This window comes from Polyodon spathula, chromosome 21 (genome assembly GCF_017654505.1).
Source record: "Polyodon spathula isolate WHYD16114869_AA chromosome 21, ASM1765450v1, whole genome shotgun sequence".
In the NCBI taxonomy this organism is placed as follows: Eukaryota; Metazoa; Chordata; class Actinopteri; order Acipenseriformes; family Polyodontidae; genus Polyodon; species Polyodon spathula.
Window position 1 is genome coordinate 10,658,987 of NC_054554.1, and position 17,278 is coordinate 10,676,264.

General features: G+C 39.9%; 1 protein-coding gene and 1 long non-coding RNA gene across 3 annotated transcripts; both read right to left on the reverse strand.

Annotated features, from left to right (window-relative positions):
• Positions 1 to 1,521: 1,521 nt before the first annotated feature.
• LOC121296225 lies at positions 1,522 to 6,261 on the reverse strand. The gene is made up of 3 exons (XR_005947044.1): positions 6,178 to 6,261; positions 4,087 to 4,212; positions 1,522 to 1,702 (listed from the first exon to the last, which is right to left on the reverse strand). It is a non-coding gene; the product is annotated as an uncharacterized LOC121296225 (long non-coding RNA).
• Positions 6,262 to 6,765: 504 nt separating this feature from the next.
• On the reverse strand, positions 6,766 to 16,452 carry LOC121296470 (casein kinase II subunit alpha'-like). Of its 2 annotated transcripts, XM_041222081.1 has the most exons (12): positions 15,924 to 16,452; positions 14,987 to 15,098; positions 13,124 to 13,225; positions 11,890 to 11,940; positions 11,265 to 11,324; positions 10,879 to 10,962; positions 10,421 to 10,531; positions 9,601 to 9,702; positions 9,232 to 9,332; positions 8,641 to 8,789; positions 8,240 to 8,324; positions 6,766 to 7,269 (listed from the first exon to the last, which is right to left on the reverse strand). In XM_041222081.1, exons 1-11 carry the CDS (start codon positions 16,025 to 16,027, stop codon positions 8,248 to 8,250), a joined length of 1,053 nt encoding a protein of 350 aa, XP_041078015.1. In that variant the 5' UTR covers positions 16,028 to 16,452; the 3' UTR covers positions 6,766 to 7,269; positions 8,240 to 8,247. The 2 variants fall into 2 exon arrangements, with proteins under 2 accessions (XP_041078015.1, XP_041078014.1); XM_041222080.1 differs by lacking the exon at positions 11,890 to 11,940 and having other exon boundaries at positions 15,924 to 16,123.
• Between the last annotated feature and the right edge of the window lie 826 nt (positions 16,453 to 17,278).

Below are 17,278 nucleotides of genomic sequence, written 5' to 3' on the forward strand. Positions count from 1 at the left end.
TATTTGAATGACAGGTTACTTCTATAGCAGGGAGCAATTAAATATTGATTCCTGCAGTCTTTTAAAAACAAGTCGCTGTCATTTCAAGTTGCATTTTGATGTAAATTGAAAATGTTCGAAGGATTTGCTCAGGTAACTCAACTAGGAGACGGGTCTCCGAAATGGGAAAACAAGAGAATGGCAAAACACTGCATTTTATCAGCTAAGGTAAAATGGTTTATAATTGAAAATAAATGAACAGAAGGTTAAACTATGATTCTGACTCTTATAACATTCTTGCTGCAAATTAAATTGCAAACTAAGCACGTGCTCAATGAGAATATTTTGTATTTGATTAACCTAAATCTAATCAAAATGTGTGGGGAGAAAGTCCCACTCATGCACCCAGGTCAAACACACAGCTTTTCTAATTAAACATAATGTTTGTTTAGATATGTATTCACGTGTCCTGTGGGAATGCTTGCAAAGTAATGGCACTGCTCTCCTGCCGTATGATCTTCAACAAACATCAATGAACATTGCTGCAAGCTTCCCTTTCAGTCACGTAGCTGTTTTTATCAGTTTCAACAACATAGTGGATGAGAAGGATTTTATTACACAGAAGCTCACGGGAACATGACCCTAGAGGTACAAGGTAAGGGCAGCGAAACATTAGTCTTGATCATGCTCTACAGTACAGTACACAGGAGGCAGCCGTTGTAACGATGAAGTCAAGGGGTGTTCGCTAACACTAAGAGTAGCTCAGGAAGGAAGTCCTCTACACACGTTATGCTATGTTCAGAAAAGAAGAAAAAAAACATTACTGTCTTATACTATATTCTTTTTTTCCTTTAAGTAAACTGATTCCTTTTACAGTGACTTGTATTGGTAATGAATCTCTGTCATTCCGTCCTGCCAGTTAAACATGTGCTTTGTTTGCATGCGGTGCAGGGGTTTTCAATGTTAACAAAGCGAGGTCAGTCAGAGAAAGCATCTATGAGTGACCAAGATGGATACAAATCCAATCCAATAGAAAGCCACCATCTTGACTAATACAGGTAGGATAACTGGACAACAGGTTTCAAAATTTAACATTTGAGCTAATGCCACTGAATCAGAACAGTCAGGAATACAACACAGCCTTGTTCATAATAACCACTGTTAAACAAACAGTAAACAATAACTAACTGAGCTAACAAGTATACCCTGCTTCCTTTTACCATGATACCACACTGGCTCCGTCCCTCATCTCCACCCACTGGACCACCACACTGGCTCCGTCCCTCATCTCCACCCACTGGACCACCACACTGCCTACAAGTCCCTCATCTCCATTCACTTTTTAGGCTAAATAGATTCAGTTCTTTCAGCTCAGTTGATATTTTGCATGTTTACAGAAATAACAGTATTTTACATTGAAATAAGTTACAATTGGTTGGAATTCATGAAGACAATATCAGGTGTATATTTGGAATCTCCAAGAAAAGTTCAACACTTCAGATCTACTGAACCACACGGTGAAGGAAGCCAGTCTTACCATCTCCCAGCTGTGGGTTCTTCCCTGCCCAGGCCCGTCAGCGTGTGTCCCCTCTTGCTGCCCCATGCATTTTCTCCTGGTACCTCTGGAGGTGGTGTTTCCTGCGGAAGGGGTAGGCACAGTCAGGGCACTAGAACGCCCTCGAGATGTGTGGGTACGGACATGTGCCTTCAGCATGACTTCAGTCTGCAACAGAAGCAATGCACCAGAGCCATTTAAAAACTACAGTTCAAAAACCTCAACAGCTTGCCGTGTTCTTTTTTTAACTAATAAAACATGCTCTATTTCACAAATACAGAAAATCACTTCTCTCTGGTCAGTTGCGAGGAAAAATGTACACATGGCATAAATGTAAATGTTGCAATCTTTCAACTATTGTGTTGTAACAGTTTGTTCTGTAGAAGTTTTCTACTTGTTTGTTTTAACAATTTATTTGCACACTGTAAAACAATGTTGAAAGTTAAATGATATTTTTCCAGTTTTTATAAATTATCCCATTTATAGAATATTCTAACTATTATTTAAGGTCTTTGTACTAGAAGTCTTCACAGGTCCAAATTAATCAACCAGACCCGATCCGATGTAAAATTCTTGTTATTAGACCCGTATCCGACCCAGACCAAAAAAACAATGGCACACTTTTTCTTTCCCCAGCTTAGTATATGCACTGACTAGATACAGTATTAAAGCAAGGTTTTTCCAGGCAACCTGGAAATCTGGCTGAACTACAGTGTTTATTCCATCATTAACCTACACAGAGGACTTTAAAATTAAATGTATAGTATGTTTGTGTAAAAGATACAAAGACAAATACATGTTCTGAAAATCAAACGAAATGAAGGTACAACCTCGAAATGAGTGATTTTATGTTTTGTGTTTTGCAAAACTTCTTTTGCTGCTTTATCCACAATAACAACAAATGATTCCCACACTGAAGACTTGCATTTTTCTGTGAGCTTTTTCATGGAATTCTTTTTTCTATCACATCCATAATCAAATCCATTACTCCAACTTAAGAATGAACTAAAAGAAACCCCTTCAATATGGGTCACGTGTCTTCTGCTTCTGCGCTCTGCAAGCCATGCCATGTGCTACTGGGGGAAGCCAATCCACGCAACAGGAATTATAAACAATGATTTTTAGTAACTAACTAAGAGAGCCTCTTTAACAGTAAATCGACAGTTTGTGTATTCCGAAAACAAAATCGGACAAGACCAGTGTCGCGTGACAATTTTGCACCCGAAAACCTGTTCAGTACGGGAAGGATTTCGGGTCCTTGCCTCCAGCCACAGCCCTGCTGACTGCATTCGTATGGCCTCTCTTGGGTGTGAACATGCATGTGTTTGCGGAGGGTGGCTCAGTCGGTGTAGACATTCCCACAGAGGGGACAGCATTGGCAGCCAGCACCGTGGAAGGGCTGAACGGAACTCACACTACAGAGGAAGTCCCTCCTGGGCCTGTGGGTCTTGCTGTGGCTCTACAGGAAATGGTGCTTCTGAAACACCTTCCCACAAACTGGGCAGACAAATCATCCTGGGAAGTATTCTTAGGAGGGCCACCATTTTCTGAGACTACCACTTTTTCAATGTTAACACATTTTCCATCTTGGTTATCCAAAGAGACTCTTGTTTCCGGTTCCAAAACTAACAGTAAACCCAGACAGCCATCTTCTGAAGCTGCATCCTGTGTGGCTACCACATCCTCACAATGAGGAGGGTTGTGTAAAGGTGAGCCGGGAGGCTGTAGTTTATGTGTGCTGCGGTAATGGTAAGCCAGCACTGTGCGAGACAGGAAACACAACTCACAAAGGTAAGAACCAGTGCCAGTGGTGTCTATGGAGAAATGATTAGAGACTGTTAGACTATTACATGCCATCTCTGTTTTCATGTCCTGTCTCAAGGAGAGACTGACAATCGTGCCAAATTGTGTAGGTTGAGACTTGACAAACTCTTGTTTTATTTCATTGTGACCAGAGATGGGAGTTGAAATGTGGTAAAAGGACTCGCTGTGCCAGCAGTTTCCAACCAATGATTAAATAAATAAAAACACATATGTGAATCAAGCGAACACAAGCCTCTGGCGAAACTCGCTTTGGCACTCCCCGCAAACCAGCTGGTCCAGATCTCGTCCTCCTCTATCGGAAATACTATGAATAAATTGAGCACCACCCAGCACACCTGTAAAATACACACAATTACATGCTCAGCTTTCTCTCACTCATATAGCCTTGTTCCTCAAACCAAACTGTTCCCCAAATAGCTACCATCCCAACACTACCTTATATAATTCATTTTTGGTCAGTTGAATGGAAAATCATTTTGCAGAACTGCTTGTTCATACAGCACTGTAGAATCACTAATGATCCATATATTCCTATACTGCCTATGTGTAAAGTCTGTATGATCAAGAAGGAACAAATAATTAAAAGCGAGACTATTCTGAAAGTACTAATATTTTTATGCCCATGGACATCACAGGCATATTAGACGGTGTGCCAGCTCAGAGAGACTTATTTACAGTCCAATGATAATATACTGACTATATTTGGGGTGAAGAAAAAAAAAACTTACATATCCCTTTACCAATATTAAGCGTTAGACTTCAATCAGGCCTTGTTGGAAGTGCGCGGCCTCTTGAATCAACCATCACACTTTCAATATTGACACACTGATCTATTTCAGATCATGGATTTCATCCTGTAAAAAAGTTAAATAAAACAATTTAGAAACTTCACAACACATGTACTAAACTGCCAGCAGGACAATGTATATAAAAACAGTATATAATGGCTCACTATGTTATTTAAATGAGGTTACAAACTTCATTGCAATGCATATAATATGTGATTTGGTGTCTTCCATAATTCAGACTTCACTCTAAAAAGAAATAGCTGAACATGCCTTCTTAAATGACTGCAGAGTTATTGTTACACTATTTAACTGGAAAAATACAATAAAGTCAGTTATTTTCAATGTGGATTTCTAAATACACAAGACATTTACAAAACAGCACCTTAATTACAGGAATGAAATACAACACACATTAAATCCATTATACACCGACGCAACGGGTAAGATTAAACAAGCTCTTTACGTTGCAAAATATTTATTTATTTCTATTTAGATCTAACAAGTATTGTCTCGAACGTGAGCATCGATTTGATTTATTTATTTGTTTATTTATTTATTAGTAGCACGATAAATCCACGCTGAAGATACTGACTTTATCGATAGGCCTACTTCTTGTAAAAGCTAATAGTACTGTGTATACGATACGGTGCAAATTGCATTCTGGAGTAAAGACTGATTAAAGTTGCACAAAGTTCTGTCTCTTTAACTATTCACATTGTGATACTAAAACAACAACATTGATGTTTCTAGCAAGAAACAATCTCAGTGCTTTTTAGTGTAGAAATCACAGCCTCTGAGAGAAACGATTCTGATTAATCTGAATAAAGAGTGGGGGGTTACCATATATACTGTATATATACACACAGTGCCCCCCCCAGTTAACTGAACCCAATTAAAGGGTTAATTAGGGTCAGCTGTTTGAATAATTTGGTTAACAATCAGGCTTGATTTGGGCCAGCCCTGCCCAATATAAATCTGATTAAGTTTGGCCCTTACTTTCTTAAGTTCTTTTGTTCTTATATACTTTTTCTGGACTTCCATTTGTTTTTCCAGACTTGTGTTTTAGTTAGTTTCTACTAGTTTTTTGAGTTATCCACATAGGCAGGCAGCCGCAGAGCATTATAGCTTTTTGATCCAGAGCAGAAGTTACTCCTGGTTTTCTAAAAGTATTTGTCAGAATCTGGAGGTGCATATCTAGCAAGAGACAATGCAGGTATGCAAAAGACAAGTAAGATACAATCTAAGAAATGTCCAATATTTGAGAACTATGTTGTATTATTTACATAAAGAATATACAAAGGTGTATACTGCAAAATAATGATACCAATAGTATATTAAAACCAGACAATTTTGGCACAAGTATACTTGCAGTATGTTATTTTTTGTAAGGGATGATATAGGATTCTGATCCAAACTTCTATATACACTCTGTTAAATGTTGAACACTATGGGTGGTGAAAAATAAGAAAAATGAAATAACAAATGCGCACGTATTATAAATTAAAATGTGCAAGCGTCGTCTATTAAACACATAAGTCAAATACTTAATACAGTACACCCTCGCTATAACAACCCTGTTTGGGTCCAAAGCCTTTTCTTCGCTGTAGTAAAAGGACAATCCAAAAACGAACATAGCTGGAGTAAGTCATTAGCTAAACTATTAACAATATTAGTACTGTTTTATTCTTTGATTTTCTTCATAAATTACAGTATTTGTCACTTCTATCAAATAATAATAAGATAGTGAATAAAATCGGTACAGTAAGTTACTAGCGAGCACCATACATTTTATAACTCACATTAATGAAATAAAAAAGCGATGTCAACATGCTACGTGCTAAATCTCAGTCCGTTATAATAACTATCGCATTCGATTTTTTTTTTCCTGGGTTTGGAAATAACGTTAACAATTTAATAAAGGTAACAACAAGATAGCAAAATGTAAATCACGGTTAGCAGAGTACAGTAGCTTGTAATTCCAGTCTGTAACTTTGTTTAAAAAGTCATAGCCTTCGATATAAAAGTGTATACTTTGGCTGTCGTACAGTCCGTTTCACCCTTCGTTTCAATGAGTTGTCAGGGATGTTACACAGAGCAATCCTTGCGGGATTTGATTGCAAGCAGTGTGTACGTCACCCCTTAAATCACTCGAGCATTGCCAATGAAACACATTGATCCCTCTAAACGTGTTTTACCAGGATGATCTGTGAACGGAATCTCGATTGGGAAACCGCTATTTGATTAAAGCACAGAACGTTATCTTGTTAAAAATCGGATTGCCCGTCGGGCAAGTAGCCAAAAAAAACACGTTGTCCGACAGATTTTTCTGGTTGTCCCGGAACGTCGGGCTAGCGATTTTGCGAGCCCTGCTTCTGTCGAAATGATGAAAGCAAGTTGCTATTTTTCTGCTTTTGTTCTTGTGGTGTGTACAGATGTTAATTCCCGCTTGTGGAGAAGTCACATGCAGGTTACAAAGGAAGCACAATCGTTTAGGCTTTCAAGTTAAAGTGATGCGTCGCAATTTTTCAGAGTGGCACCTGCAGCACAATAACGTTTGTCAGCTAATTACAGAAGACTCTCAGAATAAACGAAGCAAACAAAACACAGACACTAATATAATTCTAAATAAAAATCATATACGTTTATTATTTTCATAACATCGTCTGAAAGCAAAATGAATTCCACCATGCCACTTCAATCGCTACTACAGTTTGAAGACATCTGAACAGTGTTTGTGGGGCAGTTCAGGTTTATTTAAAAGGGACAAATTTAAGGTGGAGGGAAAGGGGGAGGAAGGGATTGGGCAGGGGAGAGTCACATTCGTGCAATCATTCTTTACTTAATTCTCCATGCTGTTTATTTCCAAGGGGTAAGGTTTGTGGAGGGGATGGGCAGGTGTGGGGAGGGGTGGAGGAGAGGGTCAGTATTTTGAACTGGACACAAATAGGGTTTATGGTAAGTGCTTGCTGTTCAGTCAGAGCAACACTGCAGCAGTGTAGCGCGGCTGTCCCTTGGATCGAATGACAAGCCCTCCCTTTTATTCTTGTGTTTGTTTATCTGGCCGCTGTACACTTGCAAAGTTTCTGCCACAGGGGGGAAGTAGTGAGGTAACAAATGCAGGTCCTGAAAAAAAGGAAATAATTATATTACACAAAAAGTCAGCTAAAGTGTCCTGCCTTTCATACCTACTCTTTTGCCTCGGGTCTCTCAAATTTGCCTGCTTGCTGTAGAAAAATCAAGCCTTGACTGTCTCTTTGGGGAAGGACTATATTTAGGGTCATGGTTTCTGATAGAGATTAGTGATGGTGCTCCAAGGAATGTTGACAGGTGGATTAAACATTATAAACATGAATGCACTTAATTTATAGAGTGTAAACAGTTAACAGAAACAAAATATCCCAGGACATAATTTAAGTGGAATGGCTCATCAGAATGGCTTATGGTTTGTAAACATTAAGTTGAGTGGTTATGTGAAGATAGTATCATTGCTCTGAGGGTTAAAACAATGTGGTAGTGAAGCAGTTATTTTAACTGAAAGTGAAACTTCCTTATTAAAACACTGCCCTCTAGTGGTCTTTATAAATGCGAATCTTGACAGTCACAACTTTAGGGCATGTTGAGTGTATGAGAAAATAAACTGTCCAAGAGCAGTATCTGGATTTGATTTGGATAGGATATGTTTTTACTGAAAAAATTATATTATATAGGCAGACTTAAGGCCCTTTTAAATGGGTGTCAGTTTCATTTCAGTGGATGTTGAAGTGCAAGCTGTGCTGACCTTTGAAAAGTTTCAAACTTTATGACTTTAGGTTTATCACAGCTGTTCTAAGTTGATATATCCCTACAAAAGTAAATGAGGCAATGAAGAAATGTTTCAAAGGGGGTGGGGGCCTTCATTTCCCCGTTAGTGGCTACCTGGATCAACCTGACAGTCAATCTCTTGTGCTATCCATTATCATACATCCCTCTGAATCACCACATACTTGACTATTAAAAGCAGATGGTGCTGTGTCAGCTTAGGATCAGCTAAAACAAGCGTCTACCAAGATGGAAGACGGTGACGTGGCTGTGTGTGCTGATAAGGTCTCCGTACCTGCAGCCTCACCGGGCAGCCGTCGACCCGCTGGAGGCAAGATTGCTGTCAGAGTTGGGTTGGGACTGATCCTTCAACACTGGGTCTGGGGGAAGAAAAACAACACGTTGAATAAGGTACTGTACATCTGTACATATTAACCAGCCAAAATATAGGTCACTGTGATGTACTTCAACAGTATGTTTAATAAATTGGTTAGGAATTCAACAGCAAAGTGTTATAAAATGTTATAAAAAGTGTTTTTAAAATGGAGAACAGAGACTAGACTATCCAACTCTTAATTCAGTAGTCATTCTACCCCTAATGGAAACTCACGAAGCACTCTGTCTATAACCAACTACTTAAAAAACATCCGTTTTAACATCAGCTTTGCATCTGTGCCCAGATGGATACTGACTCACAGAAGTAGGGGTGTTCCATGGCCTCCTTGGCAGTTAGTCTTTGTTGATGGTCATAGCGAAGCAGCTTGTCCAGTAAATCCAGAGCCTCAGGACTCACTAAGTGCTGGTTCTCTGACTGAATGAACTGCTCCCAGCGCTTCCGGTTCTGCCTGGTCACAAGGGAAGGGAGGAAGGGACAAGAGGGGTACAAAGTAAAGACATCCGGATGCTAGAAGCTCTTGAAGAGAATAAGATCTAAAGGTAAAAATCTCCAGATTGACTAGGAACAGCTTCTAGAATTGTTAATTTGACACTTTCAATTCCTTTGTAATATGAATTCGAAATCTACAAGAACTGACACTTATATCCACCTCAAACCTCAAGTTGTGTGAATTTTCATTTTGGGGAAAAAAAATGAAAAGCTGTATTAAAGCAACCATGTAAATGTCTCAATAGTTAATTATACCATTATTTTGGTAAAAACCATTTGCTGCATAGTATTGTATCATCACTGACAACTTAAGTAATTCAAAAATGAAAAGTTTCTATAGCAATAACATAACAGCCTAGAAATGCAATATTCATCACTGGTGGGATTCTGCTGATACTCACTGCCCCAGGAGGTCTTTAAAGCGGGGGTCCAGCTCTATATGATACTTCCGCAGGTACCCAAACAGCTCTTCTGTTCCCAAAACCTTGGCAATTCGGACCAACTGAAAGACAAAAGAAGATATAGAAAACATCTTTAATATATTGGTTTGGCTGAATAAATTACGCAGACTAGTACTAGAAAAATATCTACAATCTAAAACTGTCCTTCAAAAACATTTTTAAATTGTTCAGTTTCAGATTTCAATATTTTAAGATTAAAGATGGTCCGTCTGACCTGTTACTGTAGATTTTCAAGAGTGAGGTTATTGGGTCCAGATTAGATACACACATCTAGCCCTACTCTGCACCTCCTCATCATGTGGCTCTTACCTGGTCATAGTTGTCCTGACCATGGAAGAAGGGCTCCTTCTGAAAGATCATGCTGGCCAGCATGCACCCAAGACTCCACATGTCCAAGCTGTAATCGTACATCTAGGAGAACAAGCCAAATACAGGAAAAGGTTAACTATTTTACAAACTGCTCCATGACAACTCATCTATCAGAGGGGCCTTAAACACCCACTTCCATGCTTTCACAATGATCTCTTCTGCTTCCTTCAATCACACCATGTGCAACAGACACCTGAGACAGTTTTGTCATTTTCACTCCAACCCAGATCTCACTTCCACCCACAAGCAATCAAGACATTACTCAACCATCACCATATTTCTTATGCATTATACTAGCCAGATCTTAGACAAGTCTGTTGATAAAGCTGGCTTCCAGGCTATATGCAATGGTGGTAGTAAAATGTTGTATGTTAGGGCTGATGACTAGGAGAAAGTTTGTATTAGTTGTTAAGGAAAGCTTAGAAATTGGAGGCAGTGTGGCCTATTGGTTAAAGCTCAGCGGATTAGTGGTTTCAGCTGAAGGACTCAAACAGTCAGTTGTGATCTAGTGTTTAGAGTGGCGGTACTTGGGCAGTGTGGCTTTTTGCCTAAAGATGCAGATAGGGAGACATAAATCCAGGAATTCTATTTTATTTGGTGAATTTGAACAAGTTATATGCGCTACAGCTGAAAAGAATCCCAGATAAATCAGATGCTGCACCTTTGGTTGAAAATGCATTCTAGCCCAATTTGTCTCTATAATTCAGTATATGAGCATAGTGTAGAAGCTGTAGGTACAGTTAGATGCAGAAGGACTCACCTGGTAATCAACCAGCAGCTCAGGACCCTTGAAGTAGCGAGATGCCACCCTGACATTGTACTCCTGGGCTGGGTGATAGAACTCTGCCAGCCCCCAATCAATCAGCCGCAGCTGGAACACAGACACTACATATTAAGTCCGCAGGTCCTCTGTGGGACTATCAGCTAACTCCTCAATCATTACAGACAATTCTTCCACTGATAACAGTATTAGGTTATCAAAGACAATACAGAGTGAAAATGAATCCTACATAACTCCACCAGTTGCTTCAGACAGCTTGTAGACCAATCAGTAGTTTGTCTTCAGGGACATTTTCAATTCCTTAAAGGTACACAATGCTGCTCATCAGCTAGGCCTACTGCAATGTAGCTTCTCTGCGTCACATGGTTAATGTGCTTGATATCTGAGAATCATTATAGTGACTTGAACCCCAGCCCCTGCACTTGAGATGTCTATACCTTTCTCATCTGGTGGTCGATCATCACATTGTGGGGTTTGACGTCACGGTGCATGATCCCCATGCTGTGACAGTAATCAAGAGCCTGAAAATCAACCAATACTTAGATCAATTCCTTATAAACATGATGCTGTAGTTCACTGCTCATTACTTTATAATTAAATAAACACTGGAGCACCTAAGAATTGAGAGTTTTACTGTTCATTAAGATATGGGGAAGGGTACTATATAGCTAGAAGTGGTGTATTTCAGTAATCATTAAAACGTATAAAATGGTATTGCAGCTATTAAAAAGTGATTTAGTGCTTATCTCATTAAGGTGGAGGTGATCAGCATGCATGCTAATAGTTTAGATGGAGACAGGGTTTTGCAAACTAGGTGGTTTACCTTAAGCAGCTCATACATGTAGAAACGTATATCAAAATCTGTTAGCTTCTGGTAAAGTTCCTAAAAAGATTTAAAAATAAATAAATTAAAAATTTTAAAAAAAGAATTAAAAGTGCTCTTGCATAATCAATGTGGTTGGGGGCAGGGATAACTTTGGTGTAACAAACTGTGTTTGAAGGAGCCTTTGTGGTCAATATTGTTGTAGAAATAGCAATCTATAATTAGCCCCATCTGACAGCTTCACCGTAACACTGCGAAAGTGCAGAGGCCATTGCAGTGCTACCGACAAGTCTCCAGAAAAGACCGGCGCAAGCTAGATTCAAACCACTCACCCCCACTTGACTCACCCTACACTTCAAAACAGCAGTCCTTATACAAGGTGCTCCACTGGATACCTTCAAGTCCCTTTTAAAAGGTTTGGAACATACAGCAGTGTAAAGAACCAGATTCACTCTGTCTATTTCAGATACATGTGAACATGTCTGAAACACTGGAAATCCCAGAGTAGCCCTTTTCCTTAGCATTTTCAGGACTGCTTCAGATTTGTATATGATTAGCGTTCAAGTATTTTTTTCAAAGACACTGGGGAAGGTGGGAAGTAGTTATAACAAAAGCCAGTATCTACCTTAAAATCGGTATTATTGATGTACTCAAAAACGAGGGCAGGGGTCCTGGACTGTAGAGTAATCAGAAAGACAATCAAAGGACGATTAAGGTTACTATCCTGGATTTTTTCACATGCACTAATATTATTGTTTTCACATTAAATCACTGATTCTTAAATCTCTCTCTGCAATGTGACCTGTATTTCTATTACAGAGGAAGACTAACCTATGCTTTATAATCTATTTATTACCGGTTAGCTGTAATAAAGATGACTGACCCCTTTGAGAACCGTTCTGATAATTATTGTGCTGAAAATCTTTTGATTCTTGATCTGTTTATATGTTAGTTCAGGATACTGACATGCATATTTCAAATACAAGTCTATTGGTTAACTGTTGACTTCCTGATATTGCCACATGGTCTCATTGCAGAGGGAGTTTAAAGAGCAAAGCAGCAAAGAACATGACAGGTAAGAAAACAGATTTTAAAAACGTGGTGAGCACTTAAGGGTTTTTGCTAGTGAAAGCAATGCCATATTTTTTTATCTTTATAGTTTTTGTTACAATATTTAAAGTTTTGGTGTAAAAATAAGCAAAAACAGCATAGGATCCCTTTTAACTGAAAACACAAATTCAATGTGCAATTGTAACCTATGGGAAAATAGACAACATATGATAAATCAATATTCTCAGGCTACAATCATATTAATTGTGTCAAGAGTTCTTGAAATCTAAGACTCCAACCTTAAAGCTGTATGTGGAAGTGCCTAACAATTTAGAAGGCAAAGTATTACTTATTTAACCTCTGATATTCATGTAACATGGTATACATAGGAAGCTGTTTGGTCCAATGGTTAAAGAAACAGGCATGTAACTGGTTCAAATCCCAGCTGAGCCACTGACTCAGTGTGACCCTGAGTAAGTCACTTAACCACCTTGTGCTCTGTCTTTCGGGTGAGACGTTGTTGTAAGTGACTCTGCAAGTGATGCACAGTTCACACCCCCTAGTCTCGTATCCTGTAAAGTGCTTTGTGATGGTGGTCCACTATGAAAGATGCTATATAAAAATAAAGATGATGATGAAGTACAGCATTACTACAAAACTTATGACATAAAAACCTAATTCAAGTCATTTTTTACAATATTATTACCTGCCTCCATGCAAATAACTGCTGCTGGTTCATCATAAAAATACCAACAAGCTTAAACACTGTATGGTTTTGATTTGAGATCATGTGTTTTACATATACCTACCACAGGGTCCTTCACCGTATCCACCAGTCGGATGATATTGGTGCCGCCCCGCAAGTTCTCCAGGATCTTAATCTCTCGTTTTATCTTCTTCTTCTTTACTGGCTGGAGATGGGAGATAAGGAGGAGCTTAACACAGAGTCCAGGAAACAGGAATTTGCATTTTTCACTGCAAGGATGGATTTAGTTTCTGGGAAAGGCCATAAGACTGACGGCGTTGCTGACTGGGACACATTTAGTACCTGGGGAAAAGGGATGAAGCATTCAGATTTACTGTTTAGCTTTCTCTACATGCAATACTGTATATTAATAGAGATTTGTCAGTTGATGTGGTTCAGTGGGTTATGTAGCAAGAGCAGTACGAATAATACAACATACAATGCTATGAAAACCTACAGCAATCGTTTTCCTTCACTGAGCCTAACAACAAAATGCTGAAATTGTAAAAGCTTCTCTTCGAATTCCTCAGGAAGCTAATGATGCTGCTATAGTAAACTGGAAGGCTTGCCCAGAGCTGAGGTGATCGGGAGGACCTGATTGGCTGATGGGCATGTCTGGGGAGCCTATGCCTGTTTAAGAACGCAGCAGCGCCAGTCCGAGGCTACTGCACCGTGGCCATAGCTACACAGGTAGGCGCTGAGCGAAAGCTTGCTTTGTTTACATCGAGGAGGAGAGCGTCCGCTCTGCAGGATAACTACTATACTATAACTGCCTGTCAGTAACATTGCTGTTTGTGTACTCAGGCAGTCACACCTTTTCTTGGTAATTTTAATACACGCATCACTATACTGTACTCGAATTTAAGACTCAGGCCAATTTTGAGAAGAAAAAATTGGTTTAAAAAGTGTCTTAAATTCAAAGGAATAATGGTATATTATTTGTATGTGAAAATCAGATTTTTTTTTCCCAAATTTACAATGTAAAGCCCTTATGCATATGGAAATGTACTGTAGGCGTCTCCTTTTTTTTGTTTTGCAGATGTTCAGTTTAAACACTGGATTTAAAAATAAATAAAGGACCACTTGTGAATGAAATGCAGTGCTTCGATCGGCTCGGATTATAAAACATTGCAAGCTATCACTTGGCTAACAAACAGAATCGCTGACATGGCTGTCAGTCAAACAACAATCAACTCTATCTGCTGACACAGCTCATCTTAGAGTATCATATTATACCGCAAATGCTGTATTTTAGAGTACCATATTATACTGCATTTCAGAGTACCATATTATACCACAAATGCTGTATTTTTTGGGTTAAATCAGAAAGACATTAGTTAGAGATGGATGTTTCCAAGAACAGCGGGTTTGGCGAGTAATATTTTTGTCTGTGAAAAATACTATCATAGAAAATGTAAGTACTGTAGTATCATATTACTGTGCTACCATAGTACCAAATCTAGACACTTAGTAAACTTACAAAACCTACTACGATTATAAAAGTGCTCAACAATATCAGTTTTATTATACCCAGCTGGGAATGAATAACCCTGACCAGTCTGTAGATTTTTACATTTACAGCAAGATAATCTTGTATAAAATTAATTAAATTTTAATGAAACCTTGTTAGGATATTCTTTAGTGCAAGTTGTTGAGAGTATTAGAATATGTAAGTATATGGAGGAATCTGTTTGTCTAGAAGACCAGCAGTGAAGATTCTATAAAGAAAAAGAAATAAAAAAGATGCCCCCATTTTAACCCAGCACATGGTGCCAATTCAGGAATGGGCACAAATAAGCCAGATATGCAGGGGAGCCTGCCCCTGTTACAGTCAAACCTCCCTCACTAGATGTCAGCATAGCAATCAATGGTCCTTAATGCCTTCAAGCAAAGCTAAACAATACAGCGAACTAGAAGGCCTGCTTACCTTCAGAATTTTAACCACAACTTTTTCATTGTTGGTGATGTTGATGGCCTCAAAGACCTCACTGTACTTCCCCCTGCCGAGTTTCCGAACCAACTGGTAGTCGTCCTGGTTACTGGGAGCAAGACAGTGATTAGCGTGGACACCTTTAATCCCGGTAGATTACGTTTAACAAATAATTAACAGCAACTTAAGTAAGTATTGTAGATCAAACTAAAAGCCATATTCAGAAACAACCCTTGACTGGTACTGTTCGCTTAAATGAGCTCTTTTAATATGAAATCATTAACTTGGCACATTTGAGTACTAACACTCACTGATTGTTTGTGAATGGCCATTTAGACTGTCCACTCCTTTGCTTTAGAGAAAAAAAAAATCTAACCCCAGGTATCATGTAGGCCTACCTGTTATGTACCAAAGAGAAACACAGTACTTTGAAGCACTTACAGAAAAATAGTTACACTACTTTGCAACTGAAAAACAAAAACACAAGGAAAACATTCAAATGAAAAATATCTAAAATGTAAGTCAGAACATGAACAGGAGGCTATCTTAACTGAAAGGTTGATTTAATTTGTAAAACAAGTAATGGAACTGTTCAGATCCCTACATCTTCAAAACGCTGTCACCAAAATACTAATAAGAATGTTGTTTGACAGCCACACCTCTTCCACCAGACCGCCACTATTTACCAAACATAAAAGAAGTCACTTTACTATAGCAACAGCAGCACACGCTTTAAATCATTGTGACCCGTAAGCATTCTCAGTAGTGTGAATTAAGATTACAAAACAAAATTGTTCTCGTCAGTCTGTGCCCACTGCCATTACTGTATTTTTCACTGGTGTCTTGAATGCATTTACCTCTTCAGCCTACTTATACTGAAGGTGCTTTTAAAAATATGACACTTCAATTACAAAAAAAAAAAGCTATTAATTACCTCCAGTTGGGGACGTGAGCCTCATAATCCCAATATTCCCTGCTCTTCAGAGTGTTGATATCGCCGTACACCCTAGACTTGCTACCGGCCGCCGGGCCGGGCATGGCGGGCGAAGGTGTTGAAAAGGCCCGGGCTGGAGGAGGCTCGCTTGCCAAAGGTCTGTTCCAACCAGGAGCTGGAAACGAGACACGACGATTTGATGCCGGGGTTGGCACTGCACTATAGGAACTGGGAGAGCTGTCGCAAGGTACCGGCTCAAAAGGGAGGAGGGCACCGCTGCCTGTCTGAGCGGCGAATGCGCTCAACGGGCGGATAACAGGGCTCGGTGTCCCGAGTCTGAGGGCTAACCCGAGCGGGGATCCGAGCTTCAAGACCCGGGTTGCGGGGAGTAGGGGGGCCGCCAGTGTAGGTCGGGGGCGTGTGGGGTGACGGAGGTGGTTTACTCCAGAGGCGAGGGTGGTAGATACCCGGATCGAACAGTTACACACTGGAATCACAGGATAGGAGGCTGTGAAGCTCAAGATCTTTGGCTATAACCCGCCTCTAGGGCCGCAAATCGCTGATCCAGGGAATGTAAACCCCAAATAGAACCCCCCGGAGACGGGCCCTGGGATGGCCAGGAGTAGGGGGTGGTGCTGTTGCTGCTGCTGCTGCTGCTGGTGACGATAACCGGCTTTCCAATACAATACAATTATAATAATAAGAGCCGGTGGGGGGATTGCTGTGCTCCGAGTCCTGTGATCTGGGGAGACAGATGGATGTCCCACCTCTGTGAAGCCCTGCTCTGCTCCACAGGCATTAACGGCTGCCGCTGCAGTTTGAATCCGCCAAAAGAAACCGGGCAAAGCTGTCCGGAGGTCGGATTCGGGGATAGCTTTGGGAACCCCCGGTCCGTACCGCAGGGAACCGGATTGCGGCAGAAACACCCGGAAACAATAAGGGGGAGGGGGGAGCACGAGGAACAGTAGAGCTGCTGGGGCCATCCTACAAATTCAGCGGCAATGATCAGAAAGCAGCTTTGGGCGTCTCAGCGCTATCTGCTGGACTGGAGGAGTATCGGCACAACAGGAATTCAGAGCCTGTGGAGATTTACAATCTGCATTAGAAGAAACTTTTTTAGCTAAAGCACATTGACTGCCAAAAAACAACATATTCCAGTTTTTTGTCAGCTAAAACAGAATGTCTTGCTCAGCCTACTATGACATATTTATACGATAGCAACAGCAACGTGTACTCTGCATGTTACAATCAAGAACATACACAGTAGTTTGTTCTAACTTAAGAGTTTAATTGTAGTACGCCCAGTTGAAGCGAATGATAATTTTACAGAGGATACCTGTTTTTAGACAAAGTAA